Source organism: Marmota monax, unplaced genomic scaffold, assembly GCF_021218885.2.
Source record: "Marmota monax isolate L192 unplaced genomic scaffold, Marmota_monax_Labrador192_F-V1.1 WCK01_AAM20220418_F8-fsc00086, whole genome shotgun sequence".
NCBI classification, from domain to species: Eukaryota; Metazoa; Chordata; class Mammalia; order Rodentia; family Sciuridae; genus Marmota; species Marmota monax.
The window spans coordinates 6,580,164-6,603,575 of record NW_026693086.1 but is presented as its reverse complement, the minus strand read 5'-3'; the positions used below and the strand labels follow the sequence as shown (position 1 = coordinate 6,603,575).

General features: G+C 52.2%; 2 protein-coding genes across 11 annotated transcripts; one reads left to right on the top strand and one right to left on the bottom strand.

Moving 5' to 3' along the window:
- The first annotated feature begins 364 nt into the window (after positions 1-364).
- Stx1b (syntaxin 1B) lies at positions 365-19,451 on the top strand. Of its 5 annotated transcripts, none has more exons than XM_058582665.1 (11): positions 365-472; positions 925-1,089; positions 9,185-9,259; positions 9,464-9,563; positions 9,652-9,726; positions 12,556-12,629; positions 12,990-13,098; positions 13,281-13,354; positions 15,366-15,503; positions 15,607-15,717; positions 18,444-19,451. In XM_058582665.1, exons 2-11 carry the CDS (start codon positions 1,060-1,062, stop codon positions 18,606-18,608), a joined length of 951 nt encoding a protein of 316 aa, XP_058438648.1. In that variant the 5' UTR covers positions 365-472; positions 925-1,059; the 3' UTR covers positions 18,609-19,451. The 5 variants fall into 5 exon arrangements, with proteins under 5 accessions (XP_058438648.1, XP_058438650.1, XP_058438647.1 ...); XM_058582667.1 differs by lacking the exon at positions 18,444-19,451 and adding an exon at positions 15,994-18,049; XM_058582664.1 differs by lacking the exons at positions 365-472; positions 925-1,089 and adding an exon at positions 8,118-8,222.
- Positions 19,452-19,562: 111 nt separating this feature from the next.
- On the bottom strand, positions 19,563-23,066 carry Hsd3b7 (hydroxy-delta-5-steroid dehydrogenase, 3 beta- and steroid delta-isomerase 7). Of its 6 annotated transcripts, none has more exons than XM_046454352.2 (7): positions 22,931-23,066; positions 22,352-22,523; positions 21,961-22,116; positions 21,578-21,686; positions 21,405-21,450; positions 21,062-21,131; positions 19,563-20,580 (listed from the first exon to the last, which is right to left on the bottom strand). In XM_046454352.2, the coding sequence occupies exons 2-7, from the start codon at positions 22,515-22,517 to the stop codon at positions 20,165-20,167; spliced, it is 963 nt and encodes a 320-aa protein (XP_046310308.1). In that variant the 5' UTR covers positions 22,518-22,523; positions 22,931-23,066; the 3' UTR covers positions 19,563-20,164. The 6 variants fall into 6 exon arrangements, with proteins under 6 accessions (XP_046310308.1, XP_046310303.1, XP_046310307.1 ...); XM_046454347.2 differs by having other exon boundaries at positions 21,062-21,224; positions 21,405-21,504; positions 22,931-23,064; XM_046454351.2 differs by having other exon boundaries at positions 21,405-21,504; positions 22,931-23,064.
- Between the last annotated feature and the right edge of the window lie 346 nt (positions 23,067-23,412).

Genomic DNA, 23,412 nt, shown 5'->3' with positions numbered 1-23,412 from the left:
TAAGGATTTGTGGGGAGGGGCTGCTGGGGATCAATCCACGTCATGGGGGTGCTAGACAAAAGCTCTACCACTGAGGCTCCATTCCCAGACCAGAACAAACTTTGCTAACAGTCAGAGCAATCTAAAGATGGGCCAGGAGGTCTTGGGAGGTAGTGAGCACCCTGTCCCTGGAGGTAGACAAGTAGAGCTCGGAGACCCACGGCTGCCAGGGATGCTGACAGGTAGGGTAGGGAAGGCTGTTCAAAACAAGCCCCACATTCTTCTCAGGGAGCCTTTGGTTGATTCCTTGCATCAAAAAAAAAAAAAAAAAAGCTACAACAGAGGGTCAGTCTTGCTATTTCTTCTGTCCAAAGAGCCTCCTGCAGGGAACACGCTCACAGAGAGCGGGTCGTGCGCAAACTCACACGGAGACAGAAACATCAAATCTATCTATAGCTCTTGGTGTAAAGGGATCTACAGCACCTCTCCTCAGGTTATTCCCCGAGTCCATTCCCTTGCCCCGTCTCTCCGCCGGTCCACGCCACCCCCCAGGCCACCCAGCATCTCGGTGCCTGTCTCAGCATCTCCTCTGTCTCCCTGCATCTCTCCCAGCTTCTCTGGCTCTGCCCTCCCCCACCCCCTTCTAGGCCTCTCCAGTCCCCCTCCCCGTGGGTCCCCCCCTCCCCGGACTACAACCCCCAGGCGCCCCCAGCCCCGGGCGCTGCGCATGCCCCCTGCTCCCCGCCCCCTCCTGGTCCCCCCTCCCTCCCTTCCTCCTCACCTCCCTCCACCCCCCTCCCCCGCGCTTCGGCTCCCGCATCCCTCCATCCAACCCTGTGCCGCAGCCGCATCGCCACCGCAGCCCAGGCAGAGCTGAGCCCGGCCCAGGCCCCTGTCCCTGCCCGGCCCTAGGCCCACTGTCCCCGCCCGCTCCCCCTCCCGCAGGTCCCTCTCGGCGGCTCCGGCGCCCCCCGGCGCCCCCAGACCCCCCGGCCTCCAGCTCCGAGGTGGGAGGCGGAGAGCAGCAGCAGAGACAGGAGGACGAGGAGGAGGAGGAGGAGGAGGAGGAGCCGTCGCAGGATGAAGGATCGGACTCAGGAGCTGCGGAGTGTGAGCTTGGGGGTGGGGGGACGGGGGGCGGGACCCCAATATTTGGGGAGCGCGTGGGGATGGGGTGGGGGAGGTGCTGGGAGGTGGGGGCGAATGATGAGACTGGAGGCTGGGAGCTGGGGCACCCCAGTATCTCCAGGCACCTGATGTCTCCAGTGAACCTGCATTTTGGGGACAGTGGCTAGAAGGGGTTGGAGGCCATTAAGACACGAGGGGGCAGGAGAGGTCTCAGGGCCCTGGACACCCCATGTTTCCAGGAGGGCCCTCTGGGTCTAACCTGGGGAAGGGAGAGAGTGAATGTCAGTAGAGAATTGGAGGGTACTGTCATCCTGGGAGCAGATTTGCCAAATTAGAAGTATTGGGGTGGTTACTGGGCCAGGCTGAGAGTGTAGCAGGACCCAGATTTGGGGGGTGCAATGAGGAAGGACACAGGTTGGGACTGGATGCCAACACCTGGCAGTGAATGAAGTGTGTGCATGTGTGTGCACTCGTGTGTTGCTCCTCGTGGGGAGGGGGCCTCTGTTAGAGACAGGGAAAGAAGGGTTGGCCCCAGGAGACTGCCAGAGGGCTAGGGCCTGAGTCCCGGTGACCCCTCCGAGGTGGGAGAGGAAAGAAGGTTGCACGCATAGGGTCACAGAATTGGGTTATGTGACATGGGCTGTGCTGTGCTGGGGGGACTGGAGCATCTTGAGCAGTCAGGCCAGGCTGACATGGGCCCCCCCGTCTGCAAGCCGGAAGAGGCCTGGCTCTAGGAGTCCAGCCAGGCAGGTAGTTAGTTGTGTTTGGGAGACCAGGGAAGCAGCTCTGGAGGCTGCAGAGGAAGCTTCTCTTTGGAAGGGTTGGGGAATGGGGCTTTTGGTGAGAATGCTTTGGGAGGCAGAGAAGATGCTGGGGCATTTAGGGAAATGACCTGGGTCCCAAGGAGGCAGAGCTGGCAGTCTGCTATAAGATCCTGGCCTGTGGTGCTATGCTAATAAAGGTACTGGCTCAGGACAGTGGCCACTGTATCCTGATGTACTGGATCTATACCAAGAGACTGACAATGGTTACCTCCGAGGTTATTATCCCATTTGGCAGATGAGGAAACTGAGGTTTGGATATAGGAAGGGACTTGCCCAAGGTCACCACGCATGACTGGGGGGGCAGGTGTTGGACTGGAATGTGGGTTTCCAGTCTGCCAAGTTGACAGAGGTGTCTGTTTTCCTGGCCTTTGAAGCAGAAGTTTTGACACTGGGGGTAAAGAGCTCTGTCTTTGGAGAGCCCCCTAGATTAGGGGGCAGGGACTCAGCTTTCAGAGAGACACAAGCTTGGAGGCAGTGACTGCCGTTTATGGGGAGGGAATCAAAAGGTTTATTTCTTTTAAACTTTTACTGCATATACACTCAGGCATGAGGAAAATGACAATAATGATAATCATCAACACTATCCTGAATGTTTTAGACATATTAAATCATTTTGATCCTCATAGCAACCCTATGAAGCTGGTACAAATATGATCTCATTGTACAGTAAGGAAACAAAGGCCCAGAGAGGTTAAGTCACTTGACCAAAGTCACATAGCTAGATTCAAACCCAGGTCGGCTGGATTCAGCATCCTTTCTCAAAACTCCCTTTTCCCTCATGGTGCAGTTTACAAAGCCCGTTATCATCATAATCTCCACCAATCTGGATAGGTAGGCGGACTGAGAGACTTCCTCATTATTAGTTGGGGAAACTGAGGCCCAGAGCGATAAATGACTTGTCCAAGGTCACACAGCTAGCACAAAGGGAGGAATGCAGGTTTGAACCCAGATCCCTTGCAGCCAAGTCTGTTCCTTGTCTCCAAAACCCAGAAAAATGCAAAGCGGTTGGGGTGAGGTGGTGGCAGAATTGTGGTATAATTATAGAGAAGGAGGGAAGAGGCTAAGACAGGTCTGGTGGAGGAGGTGGGGGTGGGGAGTGCTCCTCATTCCCTGGCTGAATGAGTCAGGGCCCCCAACCCCCAGGTGAGGGAACCTGGGGCTGGGTTGCTGGGGCCCAGGTTGGGGAGCTGGAATGGTGTGGGGTTGGGGGGTTGAGTGGATGCTGATGGCTCTGGTGTTAGTCACAGCTCTGGGAGACTGGAGATTTGGCAGGGTAGTGGGTGGGGCTCAGAAAGAAGCTGGCAGGATGCAAGGAAAAGAAAGATCTCCTCACGGGCGCTGAGAGGCAGGAGAGACTGAATGGGCATTGGGAGCCCTTAAAAGAGGATCTCTGAGATTCTGGAAAGGAATGTTAGCCTGAGGGCCTGATTGACTTTCTAGTGGTTCTTAGCATTCCCAAGGGGTTCTCCAGTCTATTTAACATTCAGTGGTTGAAGTCCCATACTTGAGAGCCAGTGGTCTGGTTCAGATCCTAACTTTGCTCCTTGCTGTGTGACCTTGGGCAAGTTGCTTAACCTGTCTGATCCTCACTTTCTTCTCATATGAAATGGAAGTAGAATAGTATCTGTTTCACAAGTTTGGCCTGCATAAAGTGTCTCGGAGGGGGCCTGGGGCAGAGCAGTCCTCTGTGGTTGCTGTTCCACAGACGATTTGTATATTCCTCTTGAGTACCATGTAAGCCCTAAAATGGGCAGGATATGACCCCTAATTTATTTTGGAGTTAAATGAGAACCAGAGGGGAGAAAAATGACTTACCCAAGGTCACATAACTCACTGTAAGAGCTGGGGCTGAACCAGAGTTTTCTTTTTCCAGTTCACCAAGCACTTTTGGTTGGAACTGGGAGGTGCTGGGCTGGATATGGATGGGGAGTTCCCAGATCCAAGGAGTAAGCTAGGGTGAGGCTCCAGAGGAGGAGAAGCAAGCAAGTGAGGTAGAGAAGAAAGGTAGTGGGGAGGAGAAGATAAGAGGGGGTACGTGTGGGCTGGGGGTGTGGCTCAAGCGGTAGCGCGCTCGCCTGGCATGCGTGCGGCCCGGGTTCGATCCTCAGCACCACATACAAACAAAGATGTTGTGTCTGCCGAGACTTAAAATAAATAAATAAATATTATAAAAAAAAAAAAAAAAAAAAAAAAAAAAGAGGGGGTACGTGCAGGGACATAGAGTGGGAAGCCAGGAGAAGAGGAGAGAAGCGAGAAGGAGGAGACAAAGGAGGGTGTGGACAGACACCAAGAGAACCCCAGCAGTGAGTGGATGTCCTCTAGGGCCCCCCGGCTTCTTTCTGCCTTTCAAACACACCAAATGTGTGTTAAGGGTCTCTGCACTTGTTTTCCATGTGCAGAATGTTGTTCCCCCTGTCTAGAATGCTGTTCCCTCGCCCAGAACACTGTTCCCTCTGCCTTGAGTGCCGTATCCTCTACATTATAGTCCAGTTGGCTCTTTTAGGGCTCAACTCAAATATCTCCCCAGAAAGGCCCTCCCTGACCACCCTATCTGAAGTCTTTCCCGTGCCTGTTTCTCTGTATCGCATCTTCTTATTTATCTCCCTCCTGCAAGTTAGCACAATTGGAAATTATCTTGTCCATTTTTCATTGTCTGTCTCCCCCCACACCCCGCCTTTGGAGTGTCAGCTCCTTGGAGGCAGGACCTCTCTGCCTGTCTTCTTTGCCACTGTATCTCCAGCAGCATCCAGAAGAGAACTTGGCACAAATCGTACCTATTTGTTAGATGAATGAATGAATGACTCAGTGAGGCAGGGAGATGGGGACGGAGGCAGGTGGGTCAGACAGGGAAGGTGGAGGAGAGAGGTCGGGGTGAGAGGGCTAGGCTGGACCATGGGAGGGCAGAAGGGAGGGAGGAATGAACGGCCCAGGCCAGGGAGACAGATGGACAGAAGCAGGAGGGGGGCGTGGGCAGAGAGGCTGCTGTCTCTAGATCAAACGATGCTGAGGAGCATGGGTGAGCAGGGTGTGTTAGCATGCACAGGCATGCGTGTGTGTTTACACACACACGCACGCACACACACACACAAGGGCCCTTGTATCTCTGATGTGGAACACCTGGATTCGAGGAGTCTGAGAAGGCTTGGGTTGGATGCTCCCCCATTGCCAAGACAGTTCTAGAATGTGCTCCAGAGCTCAGGGCCAACTCCCTTAATCCTCCCAAGCACTCAAGCAGTTGAGGGGAAGTAAAGAGCAGAGTGCCTGGGTCCAAATCTAGGCACTGCGACCCCATCAGCACCCGATCGACTGAATAGTCTTGGGCAAGTTACTTAGTCTCTTTATCTCAGTTTCCTCATTTATCAAAAAGAAATAAGAATGGTATCTGCCTCACAGGGTGGTTATAAGGATTAAACAAGAAATGCAAAGCACTTGTAACCAGGCCCAACTCATGGTCATTGGTACTGTGTGTTATACAAGTATAAATTATTATATTCCTCATTCTGCCCAAGAGGAAATGGAGACTTGAATTGTCCATCTGAGGCCACCATGAAGTGGACTGGGACACATTTGATCATCTTTGCCTAGTACTCTCAGAGCCTGATTTCTTTTAGGCTTGCCTGATTTCTAGAAATGTGCTCATTGTTTATTAGAACTTGTTTAATTTTATTTTATCTTTAGAATAGCAGGTGGGCTGGGAGTGTAACTCAGTGGTAGAACACTTGCCTACAACAGCACAATTTTCTCACTGATATTAAATGTTACATTAGTGGTAGCAATGCAGAGGGCATTTATTGGTTGTCCAGTGTCTAATATGTGAAATCAATCGAATTCTTTTTCTCTGTAACCAGTATGTACATACATGCATTAAAACGTGTCATACCAAAAAAGAAAAAAATAAAGATATATGCTCATTATTAAACAACGACACCTCAGAGCAAGGAGGGCTAGGATCACACAGCAAGTCAAGAGGAGGCTGGAAGACCTAGCTGCTGGATTCTTCTTGCAGCCCTGGGCCCATTTTATGGATTTTCTGTCCTAGCCACAGGAGCTCAAAAGTACTGAGGAAACAACAGAGAGGGCTCTTTGGGCCAGTGAGGAATAGAGGGACTGTCATCCTCAGAAGGATGGTTGGGGAAAAACCTGAGATTTGACAGTCTCAGGTTTAAGGGCTTAATAATAAGGCCTTACTTTCCAAGAAGCCTTAGGCAGGTGAGGTGAACTGTCTGAGACTGTTTCTTCTTCTGTAATGTGGAAGAGGCCGGGGGTAATAGCCAACCCTCACCAAACGCTTATTAATCTCTGTCTTGCAGCATTGGGCATTTTTCCCACGTTATCTCATTGCCCCTCCTGACCACCGTGTGGGTTGGACATTATTGCCTTCACTAAATGCAGATACTGGGACTGGGAAGGGAGAAGTCACATGGCCTTCTAGCTGGGGACCTGGGGCAAGCTCTTTAGCCCCCACTGCCTCATTTTCCCTATTGATAAAAGGGAGCTATAATAATCTCTACTTCAGAGGGCTGTTATAAACATTAAGTGGATAAATATATCAAGAGTGCCCAGCACATTGTAAAACACTGTCTCAGTGTTTGTCATAATTGTAATTATGTTGGCCAATGATCCTTACAGAGTTTTAATGAAGATTGAAAAAGATAACTAGAGTGTAAGACTTATACAGAAGTTACTGTCAAATGATAACATTTTGTTAGTTTTTTCAGGACACAGAGACTTTTACCCAGAGTGGGCCTTAGCAGGAGCTGACCTGAGAGGAGAAAGAGCTGGTGACAGTCACTGAGTGGGGAACCGGACCTGGAGCCTTAGATGAGGTCTTGGGAGGAGGCAGGTCCTGGTCCTGTTTAGCCCTTGGGCAAATCACTCTCCTTTTCCCCTCTGTGACTTCCTGTTCCCTCATCTGTGAAATGGGGATAATGATGTTTGCTCAGCTTTCTCACAGGACTAGCTATGATGGTGAGGATCAAAAGGGATTATGGATGTAAAAGTGTTTATAAATGCAGAGGAAGGATTATTAACTCTTAGCTCTCTTCATAATTATTATTCCAAATAAATCATATTTGCACCCTTCCACCTTTCTTCCTCTCTCAAGGGCAAGTAAACAGGTAGCCCAAGATACTCTAGGAAGAATCTAAGGGAAGTGGTTCTGAGAACAGGAAGAGAGAGTGAAATTAGACTTTAGGAAGGACTTCCTAAAGTTGGCATGGGAAAGGGAAAGACAGAACAGGAAAGTTCCCAGATACTAAGGCTAGTGAGGATGTCCTGACCCCTGTGAGGTAGGGCGAAGGCTGAGTGAATGTGCAGAAACAGAAGGGGCAGAGCAAGGCTCTTGGCTCTTAGGGGAAGGAGGCCTCATAGGGTAGTTGGGTTCTGAGGACTGAGATGTTGGAAACTATCATGGGAGACCAGCAGGTCCTCAGAGATAAGCCCCACATCCCAGAACCTCTCAGGGCCAATGTCTGTCTGGGGTGGAGGCTTGAGAAGCCACAAGTCTTATCAGGGTTCCCAAGATCCACCTGTGCCACTCCTTCTTCTGGGGGCAGCTGTGACAGAGGCACCCACCTCTCTAGGTAGATATTTGGTGTTGTCTTGAAGTGTCTGACATGTGTTCTGACTTGGTGTGGGCCTGGAGTCTGTGTGGAGAATCCCTCAAATTCAGTTGGGGCAGGACTTAGGCAGGAGACTGGGGCAGCTTTGGGGGCGTCCAGTGGGAGGGCTCCTCTGGGCTGTGCGGGCTCTTTCCCTTGCTGTCGGGGATCTGCGGATTCCAAGCTCTCTCGGCTGTCTGGGTTGCATCGAGGTCCCATCTGGCCCTGTCTCGGTTCGATCTGAGCTGTCTGGGATCTGTCTGAGCCTAGCCTAGTTTGGTCTGAGCCTGTCTGGTTTCTGCGAGGGCCTGTCTGCATTCTACTCGGACCCTGTTAGCTCTTCTCTTTAGATTCCCTTTGGATCCTGTCTTGATTTCATTCAGGCTCCAAATGAACTTCTGTCCGAACTCTGGCTAGAGTCTTTCTAGAAACCAGGATGAACTCTGTTGAAATTTCCACTGGGGCTGATTAGAGCTCCAGACACAATTAAGCTTGATGGGCTCAGATTTTACCCTCAGACCTCTGTCCCAAGCAGAGAAGAGCTGGAGTCAGGAGTGGAGAGCCCTGGGGAGCCCTCCCTGTGCCCTTTGCCCAGCTCTAAATGAATGTGCAAACCCAAGGTTCAGAGAGGCTGGGAGAACAAACCTCCAGGGCCCTCCTCAATGTCTCCAGGGGCACGGCCCGCCCGAAGGTCTGTGTGTTCACGTGCAACTTTGCTTGGGTCTGTGTGCGGGTGAGCTTCAATATGACAGCGTGTCTCCACGTGGGTGTCGGGGGCCTATTTCTGTGTGCACTTCTGTCTGTGTCACTGGTCTGTCTGTTGGTGGCGATGGTGGTGTGGGTGGGTGAATCCCTTTGTGTCTCTGAGCCCTGAGGGTGGAGGGCTGAGCAGCTGCAGGTTTCGACTGGGAAATCCAAGCCAGTGAGAGGAGGTGGGTGTGCAGTTGGAAGGGGTTAGATAAAAGAGAGTGAATACATGAAAAAGAGTAGGCTGAGCGGGGAGTGAGAGTGCTGAGGGGAGCTGCAGGGAACTAGGGAGGTCTGGGCGCTGCCTGCATCTCACCCAGCCTTCACTGGGCCTCACCATGCTTGGCGCCTGCTGCTAACAGTGAAGTGACCTTGCACAGGGGACATGGCTGGTCAGGTGGGGGCAGGGGGGAAATAGTAGCGGAGTAAAGTGAGGCCTGGGCAGGCACTGCTGGGGATGTCAGGGACACTCAGGCTCCTGGGACACCATTCTAGAGTCCCTCTTGGATCCCAGAGCCAATTATTGCAAGGCTGACATTTAGCTGGTTGTTAAAATATTGAAATACGTTCATACTGATTGGTCAGTAGCAGCAGCCCTGAATACCATCTGATTCCAGGTACCCATAAGGCCACATCCACCTGCCTTTTGCTAATTCCCTCCAAGGTGTCCTTTGAGTTATCAGCTACCCTGGTCTCCAGAACCTTATTCCACAAGGTATATCAGGAGCTCATTCCCCCTTTTGGTGCCCTTGCCGTCTCCCCTACTTAGGACCCCTCCCAAAACCTCTTTTCTGAGCTTGGAATATCTATAAATGTGTCGTGGGAAGAGGGCCAGAGAGCCAGAGAGCCAGCCTGGGGGACCAAGATAGGGACAGCTCACGGATTCAGCCTTCCTTTGCCTTGCAGGCGAAAGACAGTGATGATGAGGAGGAGGTCGTCCACGTGGATCGGGACCACTTTATGGATGAGTTCTTTGAACAGGTGATGAGTCCCCAGTGGCCCCAGACCCAGAACCTGGCCCTTCGCCAGCCATTTTCTGAGCACCCCCCTTTCTCTATTCTTCACTCTCATTGGCCTTTTATCAATCCATCTGTGTCCGGCCTATTTCCTGCCCTGGCTGATTACCCTGGATCCCCTCATGTGGCCCAACAACTTGACTGGGTATCACCGATTTTTCTGCTCCAGGTGGAAGAGATCCGAGGCTGCATTGAGAAACTGTCGGAAGATGTAGAGCAGGTGAAAAAACAGCACAGTGCCATCCTGGCCGCCCCCAACCCAGATGAGAGTGAGTGCCACCACCAGGTGTCAGTGGTAGGGGGAGGGCCTGGGGTCCCACCCAGACTTCTCACTTACCCTCCTCACCCTCCCTTCAGAGACCAAACAGGAACTGGAGGACCTCACTGCAGACATCAAGAAGACGGCCAACAAGGTTCGGTCCAAGTTGAAAGGTGAGGAATGCAGTCCCATTACTAGGGGAAAAAAAGAACTCTGTCCTCATTGGACAAAACTAGCCTTTTCTAAGGAATGTCCACAGACTTCCAGGAGCTAGATTCCTGAATGGTGAGAAAGCACCCAAGCCTGGTTTGGCCCACTTGATCCAGATTCTTTGGAGAAAAACACTTGAGAGGAAAATAAGGGAGAGGAAAGGTTCCTGTTTAAATTGCATCTGAGCTCTGCATAAAAGTCCATCAGAAAAATGGAATCTTCCAAGCGGCTTTGGTGTTGCTAAGTCCTCATTCCTCCTGAACGGGTCCCTAGCTTATCACTGAGCACCCAGTAGGTGGGCTCAGCAAATGCTTCTGAATTGGTATCCTCTGCTCAGGACAGATTGGACTGTGTGGCTGACATCAGGGGCTGGCAAGCTTTCAGGAGGGACTTGCCAAATGCTCATGTATTCACTCTAATTTAAGGACTTGGGTGCTGGTAATAACCACCTTCTCCCAAAGCACTGTGGGTTGGGAACCTCCTTGTCTGCTGGTGCCAGGGGAATAGCAGAGGTACCGGGATGGTAATTTGTGTGCTCATAGTAATTCAGCATCAGAAATATTTGCCAAGCACCTCTAATGTCTCAGTCTTTGGGGAAAGGAACTTTATGAGATATCTGGCCTGACAGCGCTGACCTTGGTCCCAGGGACAGAAACCCCAAGTCCTCCCGGACTCAAGGGGAGGCCATATGTGAATCTCTGGTGCTGATTCATAAAATCAAGCCCTTTGCACTCGGGTGAGTGTGCTGGAATGGAAAATGCCCTAACCCAGGGTCACATTAAGAGCCAAGCCAGGCAGAGGGAATCCAGCTTCCACTCTAACTCACTCTGGACAAGTTCCTCCCTCTCAGCTTGCTCATGGGTATACTAAGAGAAATTACACCAATTTCAAAACTGCCTTCTTTTTCTTTCCTTTTCTCTTTTTAGCATAAAAATCTTTTTCTTCTAATGAAATCTTACAAAAACCCCTCAACATGTGAAACATATAAAAGATTGCTCTACCTGAATTGGGTTTGGGAGGCTGTACCTTCAGTCTCTGCAATAGCCCCTGGGGTTCCTTCTCAAAAGCTCTGTTCCTCCTGGATCGTAGCTTAAAACCCCTGAGCTCAATGATTTCTTTGTGCTTATTGAGCTCCGACCTTGAATGTTCTTCAGAAGACCCGGAGGAGAGCTCTCAGATTCAAGGTTCATGAATAGACCCAGAAATAAGAGAGGCAGTGGTTTAAGAAGCTGACCCTCCATATCTCCAGAAAAAAAGAGAAGATTCTCATCTCCTCTGATCTCTTGTTGGAGACATGAACTGAGGCCCTAAGTGTAACCTTGAAAGAGCTGTTTCATCCCTTTGACTCATTTTCTAGTTTGAAGCATGATCAGTGACCTACAGTAAAAGACCCCTCCATCCCAACTTGGCTCCAACCCTAAAGCTGACAACAGGGCCCCAAGCTGGGACAGCAGATTCCAGTATCTCTTGATATGTGTTCCTGTGATTTTCCTGAATCAGCTGGGCCAGAACTATCACTCAGTCACTGTGCCTGCTATTGCTGGCAGGGAATCCTTGGGGTGTCATCCAGCCCCATACCTTCCCTGCTGCCAGCAAAACAGAGAAGTGATGTTCTCAGGAATGGCCTGGAGGCCCTGTGAGGTCTGAGAAGGCTTGGTGATTCATTCCTGCTGCATTTTCTGATCTTACTAAAGTAGATCTTACCGCAGGCTCCTTTTTTAAAAAATCTGAATGATAGTGTCAGGAGTGCACGATCCAGAAGCAGGAATCCCAGTTAATCTGTGCGCTTTCCCAGAACATCCTTTAGAAGTGGAAACTCCCAGGACAGGGATCACCTCGAAGAGCAGGGGGAGGGCTGTTTTTCTGTTGAAGCATCCATCTGTTTGCCCTAGAATTCTTCAAGGAAAGGGTGGCTGCTAGAACCCCACCTACCTGGAAGTGTCTGCCTTCCACCAAAAAAAAATCACAGGGGACCCAGGTGTGGTGACTTGCCCAGCTACTTAGGAAGCTGAGGCAGAAGGGATGGCTTGAGCCCAGAAGTTCCAGGCTGGCCTGGACAACTTAATGAAACATTGTTTCAAAACCAAAACAAGAGCTGGACAAGGTGGCACAGGCCTGGAATCCCAGAAGCTGGAGAGGCTGAGACAGGAGGTTCTCAAAGCAAGCCTTAGGAACTTAGCCAGGCCCTAAGCAACTCAGTGAGACCCTAAGCAACTCAGAGAGACCCTGTCTCTCAATAAAATAGGAACAAGGGCTGGGGATGTGGCTCTGTGGTAAAGTGCCCCTGGGCTCACTCACTCCCCAGTACCAAAAAACAAAACAAACAAAACACCCCAATGAAAAGAACTAAAACCACAAGGTATGTTTCTGCCCCTGTCCAGAGAAATGGAGAGTTCCTCACTAGTGGGACCCTTCTTGAGTGAACTGGGTCCACATCCCCTCATGGGGTTGGGCAGGAGCTACAGCCAGGCACTTTCCAAGACCTGATTCTTCCACTAGACAAATAGCCCCCTTCTAATTGGTGGCCTTTTGACCCTCAACTTTCCCATCTACCTGCCTTCAGGAACCCCACAAACACCTGTGCATTTTGCTGGGCTGCCCCTCACCCTGGATTCTCTACTGCCCGCCCTCGCCATGGGCATGACATATCTTCCCAGGCCTGGAGCCTGCTCCCCGGTGTCGATCCTTCATAAACCCGGGATCCATATGCCCCAGGTTTCCTGTGCCTCACTATGTGTGTTCTCTCGTTCTCTCTCTCTCTCTCTCTCTCTCTCTCTCTCTCTCTCTCTCAGCGATCGAGCAAAGCATCGAACAAGAGGAGGGACTGAACCGTTCCTCCGCGGACCTGCGCATCCGCAAGACCCAGGTAGGAGTCAGTGGCCCAGATGCGGCGGCACCTGGATCTGGCTCGAGAGGCGACCTAGCTGGAGCTGGGCGGGTTGGGTGCTGGAGGTCCAGAGCCGACCGGAGGCGCGGGGCGTGGCCAAGGGATTGGGCGGAGTTATAGAGGTGGGCGTAACCCAGCCACATTGGGGGTCACCCGCTGGTTTAGGGTGGAGATACCCCTTGGGGGAATAAGGGACTGGATTTGTGAGGCATTAGGTCGCGGCCCGAGTTGAAGAGAGACCCGTAAACTAATTGAGGCCATTCCCCCCTCAAACGTCCACGTGCTGCTTCCCTCTGGGCTCCCTGACTCCCTGTGTCTGTCCCCCCACACCCACCCCAGCACTCGACGCTCTCCCGGAAGTTTGTGGAGGTAATGACCGAATATAACGCGACCCAGTCCAAGTATCGGGACCGCTGCAAGGACCGGATCCAGCGACAGCTGGAGATCAGTGCGTGTGCCCTTTGCCCTAAACTTCCCGCGGCTGCCCAAGCGCCCTTCCAGGCCCTTCCTCTCTGTGGAGGGGGGCGCCTGACTCAAGGTGGCCGGGAGGGTGGACTCCCGGGTCCCTGCCCCATCCCCACCACTTCAGGGCCCCGTCCCTGAGCAGATGATAGTCGGTTCTCCCCACAGCCGGCAGGACCACGACCAATGAAGAACTGGAAGACATGCTGGAGAGCGGGAAACTGGCCATCTTCACGGATGATGTGAGCCCCCGGGTGGGGGCGGAGTCTGTTTTTGGAAATCCTTTGCCTCTCCTCCCCAAGTTCAGGTTGGATCTAGGTCCTAAGTCCACCCTGGAATAACTAACTAGCAGTGGGCAGACTGGACGAGGAACTGGGGAATTCCGTGGGGGCAGGGCAGGAAGGCATCCCCATAAAATTGGCAAACAATAGCGTGCCAGGCATTGTTCTAAGCATTTTACACATTTACATTTACTAACTCATTTCATCCTCTCCACAACTCTCAGGGGGGCCTAGATGAGGAAAACCAGCTCAGAAAGATTTGACTCCACCGTCTAGTATGAGAGTCAGGACTCTCCACTACTCAGATCTACTACATGCTCCCCACCTGAAGCATGTCATTCACCATATGGTGCATTTGTGAACATTTTGAAGATTTTTAAAACATAAGTTTTAGTTTTGCTTAAGTTTTGCACACTGCCCTTTCCTTGTTTTATATGTGACCGATTGAGTTTTCCCCTAACCGCAATTCTTTTTCCTTATGGATTTTTTTTCCTGGCTTACCCAGTCCTATTTTTGCTTCTGAAGGCGAGTGGTCTGAGTAATGGTTCTCTACCAGCTTTAAAGTATGCACTGTGATTGTCTTAATAGTTTTCAGTAAGTTGTTATTTGGATAATTGGTCTTTGTTGAATTTACTTTGGGCAAATTGATTGTGGGCCATTTAGCTCCTTCTCTCCAAACACCTGCAGCCAGGCCATCTGTCTGTCTGTATGAGAATGGAGGAAACCTGGTGGACAGTTCCAAGGGGGTCATTTCAATGGACAAGAGCTGACCCTGCCAACTGGCCCACCATCGTTACAATAGAAACCCATCATTATAAAGCAGGGTGGTCAGGACCTGGGCTGAGGGCTGTGGAGGACTTCCTGGGCGCGGTGATATTAAGCAGTCTCTCAAGAAGCAAGGAGATTTTGGACAGGGGGAAATAGGCAAAGAGAAAACTCTGAAAAAACAAAACGAAACAAAGCAAAAAAACAGGAAGAGGAGACAATTTACCAAACAGCTACTGGGTGATTTTGATTCTTATAGGATGAGCAAGAGTGTGTGCTAAAAGGGAGAATGGGCCTTGACTCTCAAAATAAAGGTGTGTAGGCTGAGGTAGTGGGGAGTCCTGAAGGCTTTAGAGAAAAGGAGTAGCTTAACATGGTCTAAATTTTGGCAAGTTAGTGGTAGACCAGCTCAAGCCAGGAATTTTGGGGCAGGGGAGATCGACTGTGAATTGGAGTCTCTCCCCATGACTTGAATTTCAAGGACTGTAGTACATTTTGCTATTATTTATCCCCTGCCTCATCTCATGCAGGCTCTAGGCAACTTGTGGGCACACTGCCTTCTCATCTGGGCCACTTTCTCACCTGCTGCCTTTGACATCTTTCTTCCCTGGGCTTCCTTCCCTGGTGTGTGTGTTAGAGGAGGCTCCTGGGCAAGGTGGTGGGCTCTGGACAAGTCTTATTTCTTATAATCAAACAAAATTTCTTTTTAGTGCCAGATATTCCAACTGATATACTGATTTTTTTTAAAGTAAGATTTATGTTTTATTTATGATTTATTTATTTAGTGGTGCTCTAGAGGCGACCTAGCTGCAGCTGGGCGGGTTGGGTGCTGGAGGTCCAGAGCCAACCAGAGGCGTGGGGCATGGCCAAGGGATTGGGCAGGGTTATCAGTTTTTGCGTAGCATGCCTGAAGCCCTGGGTTCAAGGCTTCATGCATGCTATGCAAACACTACCACTGAGCCACGTCCCAGCCCCTGATATACTACATATTAACTCACTCAATTTTCACAGCAGCCTAGTGAGGCGGGCGCTGTTAGGATCCATGTTTTCTAGGTGGGAAAACCAAGGCCCAGAGAGGTTAAATTTGCCCAAGGTTACAGCTAGTAAATGACATTCAGTTTTGAACCTAGACACTCTGGTTGCTGAATCGAAGCTCTTACGGGGGCAAAGGGTAATTGCAGTTCTTCCCTAACTCCCATGGTCCTAGATCAAAATGGACTCGCAGATGACAAAGCAGGCACTGAACGAGATTGAGACGAGGCACAATGAGATCATCAAACTGGAAACCAGCATCCGCGAGCTGCACGACATGTTCGTGGACATGGCCATGCTTGTGGAAAGCCAGGTACTGGCTCTGCCATGCCACCCCAGGAGCTGCCCTGGTCCCCAAGGTTCTGTCTCCCAGCCCAGCCCCCATTTCTCCCTGTGCACCCTTCCACTGTCTGCAGGGGGAGATGATTGACCGCATCGAGTACAACGTGGAACATTCCGTGGACTATGTGGAGCGAGCTGTGTCCGACACCAAGAAAGCTGTGAAATATCAGAGCAAGGCGCGGAGGGTGAGCCAGGGCAGGTGGCCTGATGGGGGCAGGGAGACCAGGAGCCTGGTGGGTGGGGCTGGGCTCAGGCCAAGGCTGAGCTGAGTGTTGAAATCGGGTGAGAGGCCTTATCTCTGGCTCTGACCTCTTCCTATTTCTGTTTTTTCTCCCCTTTTCCCTTTCACCCTCCTCCCCGGTCTTCTCCCCCATCTTCTCCCCCATCTGTCTGTTGGTTTGTCTCCTTCTCTATCACTCTGTTTCTGTCTTTCACTCTTTCTCTCATCTTTCTACCTGCAGAAGAAAATCATGATCATCATTTGCTGTGTGGTGCTGGGGGTGGTCTTGGCGTCATCCATTGGGGGGACGCTGGGATTGTAGGCCCCTCACCCCTATCTCTCCCAGACCCTTCCCCCACCACATTGGGAGCAATACCCCCATCACCCCTTTCACTCCATCCCCTGCTCCGAGCTCACCCCCAGAACAGACCCAGGCAACCCCACTCCCTCCTCCACCCACGGCAGACCCTGGAGTTCCTGGGCCTCACCCTGCCCTGGACCACCCCCTGCCCCTGCACGTAGATAGCAGCAGGCGTGATCACACATGCACACCAACATGCATGCCGCCGGCACATGCTCGAGACGTGTGGACACCCCAGCGTGTGTGTACATGTGTAGATGTGTAGATGCACCGAATCACGAATCACCCCTCTTGCCCCCACCTTGAGTCTGTGTGTGGGCTGAGCTTCCCCTTCACCTGGGTTGTTGTGTAGACTGTTCCTGAGTACAACATAGCAGCCCACCACACCCTGGTTTGTCTTCAGTGAATAGGTGTGTGTGTGTGTGTGTGTGGGTATGTGTGTGGCCACAGATTTGTAGACACACAGTTTGTGTACATGGAATTTTGTGTTTGAGTGTTTGAACCTAATGCAACAGCAATTCCTCCACTGACACCTCCTCCCCCGTCTGCTACAAATGAGGCGGGTAGTGTGTGTGTGTGCAGATGTTCTACATTCTCAAAGGATTCAGGGAGGCCCAGAGACACATGGGCCATGGCAGACACTCCACGTGATTAGAACAAACCCTCCTGGCTTAGACACCCCAGGGGCTGCTGTGTGCCCCAGGGAGGGTGTATGTGCGTGTGTATGTGTGTGTGTGTTTGTGTGTGTATGTGTGTGTGTGTGTATGTTGTGGGCTTTGGAGATCCCCAGAGGTGAATGGAAGTATATACTTGTAAATGACCTAGCTTGGCCTACATAGACACGCATTTTCCCCAATAGGTGATAGGAGGTACGTGTGTATGCGTGTGCGTACATCTGTCTTGTCTGAAGTATTGATAAGTTTTCTTAGAGCCCTCCACATCATGGACTGGACACCTTTTTGGGTGGGTACAGATATCTATATTTCTATGCTACCTGGAATACAGTGTGTGAGGGTGTGTGTGTGTGTGTGTGTGCATACATGTCTGTTTAGGGGCTTTCTACATAGTGTGTTTCTGTCCCCTGTGTACACACACATACACTTGTTTGTTTTTAAGGACATGTGCCCTATTCCTGTTTGTTTATCCAGATTTATTTGTCCCCCTCCCTTTCTGCAGAGCTGCTGACCAATGTGGCTGCACACACTGCTATATCCACATTGCCCTGCCCAACCTCAGGGCCCCTGTGCACACATACCCAGATCCTTATCTTTCTCTGTGTCTCTGCCCAGGGACAGGCCTGAATCTGTGACAGCTCAATGTACTCACACATACCAAGGCTGAAGAGGTCCCAGGAAGGTAGCCACACCCAGGCACAACATGTATACTGGGGCACCCATGCATGCTGATGTTGGCATGGTGTCCCTTCAGGTCTGTACCCATTTTTACACAAATGCCTCCCAGAAAGACATTTGTAGGGATGTTACTGATGAGGTGAGATGTCAAGAGCTGCCCTCAGTCAGATGGAAAATAAGGGCATTGACCCTTCCTGCCTCTTCCACACCCCCCTTGAACCTGGGAGAAGCATTTGTCTTCACTATCCTACCCTATGCTCTGGGCTCTTCCTCAGGAAACTTGGGTTTGGGCAACTGTTGATTTCAGATTTACTGGAGTGGCCAGTGTGGGTTAAGTCCTGGGCCCCATCCCCTAGACACCTCTCCTGCTGAAATATCATCAATGGCCATTCCCCACACCAGGGGTAAGATTGAGGGATGTAGACTTGGTTTTCTGATGGTGAGGAAAGGGTTAATTTCTTCTTTGTGGTGTAGATAGCATATGCATAGTTGGTGGGTTTTGTATTTGGTGATAGTAGAGGGTAGACGGGGAAAGGACAGTGTTGGAAACCCACCCCCTCCCAATGGCCCAGGAACAAATAGGCTGAACATACAAAGTACATGAATCTGCCCTGCCCTGGGGTGGGGCATACCTGTGTACTAGCTGAAGGACTCTGGTTTATGTGTGTAGGCTGCAGGTTACCACATCATGCAAAGTGTGAATGTTTGCGTGTTTGTGAGAGCCCATGCAAATGTGACCTCCCAGAACACATCCTTCCCAGCGCCCCCCCCTCAAACTCAGACAGCCAACCTCTTCCCTACCTCACTGTTTAGGTTCTGCCCATCCTGGGTGTGTCTGTGTCAATATGGCCACATGTATGTAAACCCCAGATCAGCTGTCCTGAGGAAGGGAGCTTGCTTGTCCATTCCCAGAATGCCCTTCTACAGGATAGGAAGTCTGCCCGGAGTCTGACTGCAGCCCTTCTGCTCCCATCCCAGGCTTCTATGGAGATGTCAGAGCTGATCCCAGCATCCAGCCCCCTTCTTCCTTCCTGCTTCCCAGCCAGGACCCCCTTTCAGCCCAGGTGTTTCCAGAAGCCCCACAGCTTTGAAGTTCACCAGAAGGGTGGAGCTGAGGCTGGAGTGCTGCTCCTGCCTCTTTGAATAGCATTAGGCTCACAGCTGCCCATCTCTGGGCCTCAGGTGGACCAGGGGATCCCTGAGGTTCTGCTGTGTCCTAGCTTTCTAAAAGTCCCACACATTATATGATAGGTTTGCTTGTTGGCTGCTGTCTATGTGTGTCCGAGTGTTGTCTAGGGGTTGGAATTTTTTGCATGTTCTCAGACAAGTGTGTGCTGCCCACACTCCATGCATCTACAGCCATCAAGCCATGTGCCCCGTGGGTGGTCCCAGGCCTGGCCAGGGCTCAGTGCTTTCCCTCCCTTATTCCCCATCCTGGCCTCTCATGAAGCACACTGCGTGTTCATCCCATGTGCCCGTGGGTCGTCGCACGCTCATGCCACGCCTTGAGCGTGTACACGTGATGTGTTCTATGCATTTACCCTGCCCCCCCCAGCCCGCCCCGCAGAGGACAAGATGGGTGGCCCCCGGCTCCCTTCTCTCCCACCTGCCCCCTGCCCGCTGTGCAGCTGTGTGCGTTGGCGTGTGTTTCTGTGTCGCTGGCGTGTCACGTGATGTAGCTGTGTTTGCTGACATGAGCCCCTGCCCCCTTCTCTGTTTCTCCGTTGGTTTCTAGAGCTCTCTCCCTTCCCTCTCTAGAGGGGACAGGACTCTTGGGGCCTGGCTGGGGGCCCAGAGCCAGGCTACCCTCTCCTGTTGGCCCTCAGTCTCATTTCTCTCTATTGGTGACCAAGTTGCAAATGGATAAAATACAGGAAATTCTACCCCCCAGCCCTGCATGTCCTGTCCCCAGAGCCCCCCAACCCCCCTCCCGGGCCGGGCCGGGCCCCGTGGGATGGGAGAAATAGCAACCAATCCAACAGCGGGCGTGCTGTGTGCTCACTTCCTTCTGTCCCCACATGGGACTGGCGCCGTGGGGAGGGGAAACTTGTTGGGGTAGTGGGTGGCAGAGTTGCTGGACAGACTGATGACACAGGCTTGGAAAAGGATTTTAATACAGGGCTTGGCAAGGTACAACATTACTGAGATATCCTCAGGCAGAGAGCTAATAATATTGCAAGATCTCAATTTGGGAGGAGGGATAAGAAGTGAAAAAACACTGATTTTTCTCGGCTTTCATTGAGGGGAATTAAGAAAATGTCTAAAGGTGATATATTATTTTAAATAATGGGAAGATAATGCCCTGAGGACAAAGGTGGAGGGAGAAACCAGAGAAGTCTCTTCAATCTGAACCTAGTCCAGAGGCACTTGGGTGTCAGTCTTTAGAACCTTGGCCACTTCGTGCTTGAGAATCAGAAGTGGGATGGCATAGTGAGAACATCTGGAAATCAGTTTTTTGCTAAACATCCAGCAGGCCTGGGTTGAGAGTGAAGAAAACCCTGCCCTGAAACTTGGAACCAAGCATTAGAACACAACCCAGACTCAAGAGTTTGTAGCCATAAAATGTGGAGGGCTCTGGGACAGCTAGATGGCACCAGAGCTTCCAGCTCTGGAATCCAGCCATTCCATCCCATCCAGTGTGTGAGGGCTCAAGACCTGGGTGGATATGCCATGATGGCCCCCAGGCCCCAGCCCCACCATCACTGGGCTGTACCCTCCATGGCCTGCACCCAGAGAATGGTGCGGGTTCTGCTGTCCTCCCATGAGAACAGGGGCTCATAGCCAAAATGGCGCTGTGCCTTGTTGGTGCTGACAGTGAAGGTAGTGTTGGCCACAGCCAGTGTGTAGGGGTTCAGCAGGGGTGCATAGAGTAGCAGTGGGCGCAGCAACCATTGCAGCAGGGCATTGAGGGCAGCTAGAAGCACTAGCAGCCAGTAGGGCAGCAGTGGGCGGGTGCCCACCAGACGCAATCCGCAGGGACCCAGGAACTCCATGTTGAAGTCTTCATAGCTCTTATAGGGTGACTTGTCATAGCAGAAGTACACTTGGCCGCCTATGAGTGCTGCCCGCTGCTCCAGCTCCCGGGCCACCAGCACATGCATCCAGGCCACATTGCCTGCCAGTGAGGGGAAGTGGCTATGCCTCCAAGGGCTCTTGCAATCACGTAAGATGCTGCTTTTCTGGACCAGCTTATGCACAAGCCACTCCTTATTTGGACCCATTTAGATGCTGCCCATATCTCTACCACAGCCTGGGAATGGCTGCTTTTTCCCCAGATCCTGAGGCCACTGCTCTCTTGGATTGGTCTGTGTACATGCCACCCCTCTCTTTCCTGGGGAACTGCTGCTTCCATGCCTGCAATCTTCTCAGCCTATAGCTTTTTATGTCAGCATTCCCTAATAGCAGGGATACTGTTTCCTTTGTGGTCCATGCAGACAATGCCTACATAATCATCATCTACCTGCGCCTGTGAACAGACCATCCTTTTCCAGTCAGAGCACAGACTGCCCCTCCCAGAACCACATGGGTCCCACCCACTTTCAAAGCAGGTCCTCCTGCCCTGTTCTTGGCCTCCCCCTGCTTAGCCCCGTCCTTACCAACATAGACCCGACCATGCTCCACAGAGGCTGGGATGGCCCGGAAGAGCCGACCCCCAAGGCGCAGACCCTGTCGGTAGAAATCCCTCATGATCTGATGGCCTTCACCATAGATACCGGTGGGACGCAGGGCACAAGTCACCAGAGGCAGCCCCCCGCGGACCTGATGGCAAAAGCCAAATGACAAACACTGTTAGGACCTGGGACCTAGCAGCTTCCCCTTTGTACTAGCCTCCTCAGGCTAGAGATAGGAGGCCCACAGGGCAGAATGCAAAGCAGCCTGCAAGTCAGGCTGTGCTGGCCTGGCTGCACCCCCAACACCTATCTCTGTCTCTTGGCTTACCTTCCTTCCATTGGCCTCTAGGACCAGGCGCTCAGCTAGGGCTTTGCTGCAAGGATAGGGATGCTTGTGTACTGCCTCATATGGGGTGTCCTCATTGCCCCTAGTGAGGGTAAAAGGAAGACTCAATGCTTAAGGAAGTGGGCTCTTTAAGTAATGGGGGAATCTTAGCTCACCTGTAAAAGGGGTGTCCTTTGACGTTAGGTCCCACAACTTCCATGCTGCTTGTGTACACCAGGAACTGAGTTCCAGTCTGTACACAAGCCTCGATCACATTCTGCGTGCCTGGGGAGGAAGAAGATGGATCCAAGCTGAGGCTTCCTTCCTCTCTGCATCTTTCCCCTGCCCACCCCAGGTCCAGGGAGAACCAGAACAGGTGGAGTGAGGATGGACAGGATGAACAATGATCACACAGGGGCAGGGCTTTCAATAGTACAGGTTGTCACATGAGAATCAAAGGAGGTCAAGGTCAAATGGGGTGGGGGAACAGAGAGGTAAGATCAAGCCATGTGCCAGGGAGTGTCCTATGCAAGATTAGAATAGGTGGGGAGCACCTCACCCCGCACGTTGACCTTGTGGATGGTCTCTGGACTGGCCCTCCCAAATACATCCACCAGCCCAGCTGTATGGATGACCACATGGGCTCCAGCCACAGCTGCTGCCACCTCCTGGGCCTGCGTCACATCCCCCTGGATGGCAGTCACCTGCACGGGCCCTGGTGGAAAAGCCGGGGAGGCCAGAGGCAATGTCAGATTCGAGGTCATCAGCCAGCTGCTTGGTTAAGCCTACACCCTTGGGAGCCACATGTTCCAAGTGACTCATTCATCCCATCCGTGTGGACCAAACAGCATAGCAGGCATCATCTTTTCCACAAAGCAGGGGAGTATCCTGGTTTGGGAGGGAATGGGGGAGACCATACCCTCTTCAAGACAACTTCCCCTTGTAGTCACCTGTCTTCAGCTCTTCTATCCAGGGACTCAGGTGCAGGTCAAAGATCCGCAGCTCCCGGAGCCTCGGCTCCCGCTCCAGCAGCATTCGCACCACATGCTCCCCCAGGAAGCCACAGCCACCTGTGACCAGGTATACCAGCTTCGGGGCCTGTGCAGATTCTGCCATGCCCAGCTGTGGGGAGAAACCTTGGCTCACCTGAGTTGCCTGCTGCTACCTGCCCTGGTTACTCATTACTCTTAGAAGGGGCCTGGCACCCTAGTGAACCAGAGCTCCATGACAGAGGGTGGGGAGGCAGAGCTGCTCCTGGAGGCTGCAGTGGTGGGGGCAGCAGCCAGGCTACCTGCCCTCTGATCCTGTTAACTGCTGAGTTACTAAAAGAGTAAGGGCCTGGGGCACAGAAAGGGTAGGGATTGAGGTGGATGGGGAGAGGTTTGGGGACAAAAAAGAAGGGTGGGGAGACAGGGCATTGTGGGAAGGGGAGGAAAGGAGAAAGTATAGGAAGGTGGGAAAGGCCAGGACCAAGGGAAGGGCTCAAACCAGGGAAAGGCTGCCTGAACCCTGGTATCACCTCTGCCTACCTGCAGCCACTGTCCCAGGGCGCCCAAACTGGCCACCGGGGAGGCGGTCTCCTGGGCTGGCTGGCCAGCCACACACCGTCTTCCTTCCGCTCGCTTCTCCTCCCTCCTGGCCTATTCCAGGAACGGAGGCTAGCCCAGCCTCCAACTCCTCTGCCCCTCACTCTCTTGCCACAGGGTGCCACCTGGTGGTCACTCAGCACTCCACCGGCATCTGGTTACAACGAAGTACTTGGGGAGAGAGGATGGACAAGCCAGAACCTGCTGGGTGGGTGCTGAGGGATTTGGGGGCCCATAGGATCAAAGCAGCAGGGTGACCTCATTCCCACTGCATGACCTCAGTCCTTCCCTCCTGCTGTATCTCCCAGGAGCCCAGAGGCCCAGCAGCAGCTGTGGTTCTGGGAAGGACAGGGAGGCCTGACCTTGGCCCAACTCTGGCTGGCCTCAGTGGGGGATTCCTGGCATGGCTGTGTCGGCCTGTCAGG

What these genes read in the sequence shown, in the direction of transcription:
- Stx1b (XM_058582664.1), top strand. Translation starts at nt 8,133, where the DNA reads ATGAATGTGCAAACCCAAGGTTCAGAGAGGCTGGGAGAACAAACCTCC. An exon ending in CCAGCGACAGCTGGAGATCA is followed by an intron (nt 13,099 to 13,280) that starts GTGCGTGTGCCC and finishes TTCTCCCCACAG; the next exon opens with CCGGCAGGACCACGACCAAT. An exon ending in CCATGCTTGTGGAAAGCCAG is followed by an intron (nt 15,504 to 15,606) that starts GTACTGGCTCTG and finishes CACTGTCTGCAG; the next exon opens with GGGGAGATGATTGACCGCAT.
- Hsd3b7 (XM_046454347.2), bottom strand. Translation starts at nt 22,517, where the DNA reads ATGGCAGAATCTGCACAGGCCCCGAAGCTGGTATACCTGGTCACAGGT. An exon ending in TAGAGGCCAATGGAAGGAAG is followed by an intron (nt 21,225 to 21,404) that starts GTAAGCCAAGAG and finishes TTTTGCCATCAG; the next exon opens with GTCCGCGGGGGGCTGCCTCT. An exon ending in GCATGGTCGGGTCTATGTTG is followed by an intron (nt 20,581 to 21,061) that starts GTAAGGACGGGG and finishes CCTCACTGGCAG; the next exon opens with GCAATGTGGCCTGGATGCAT.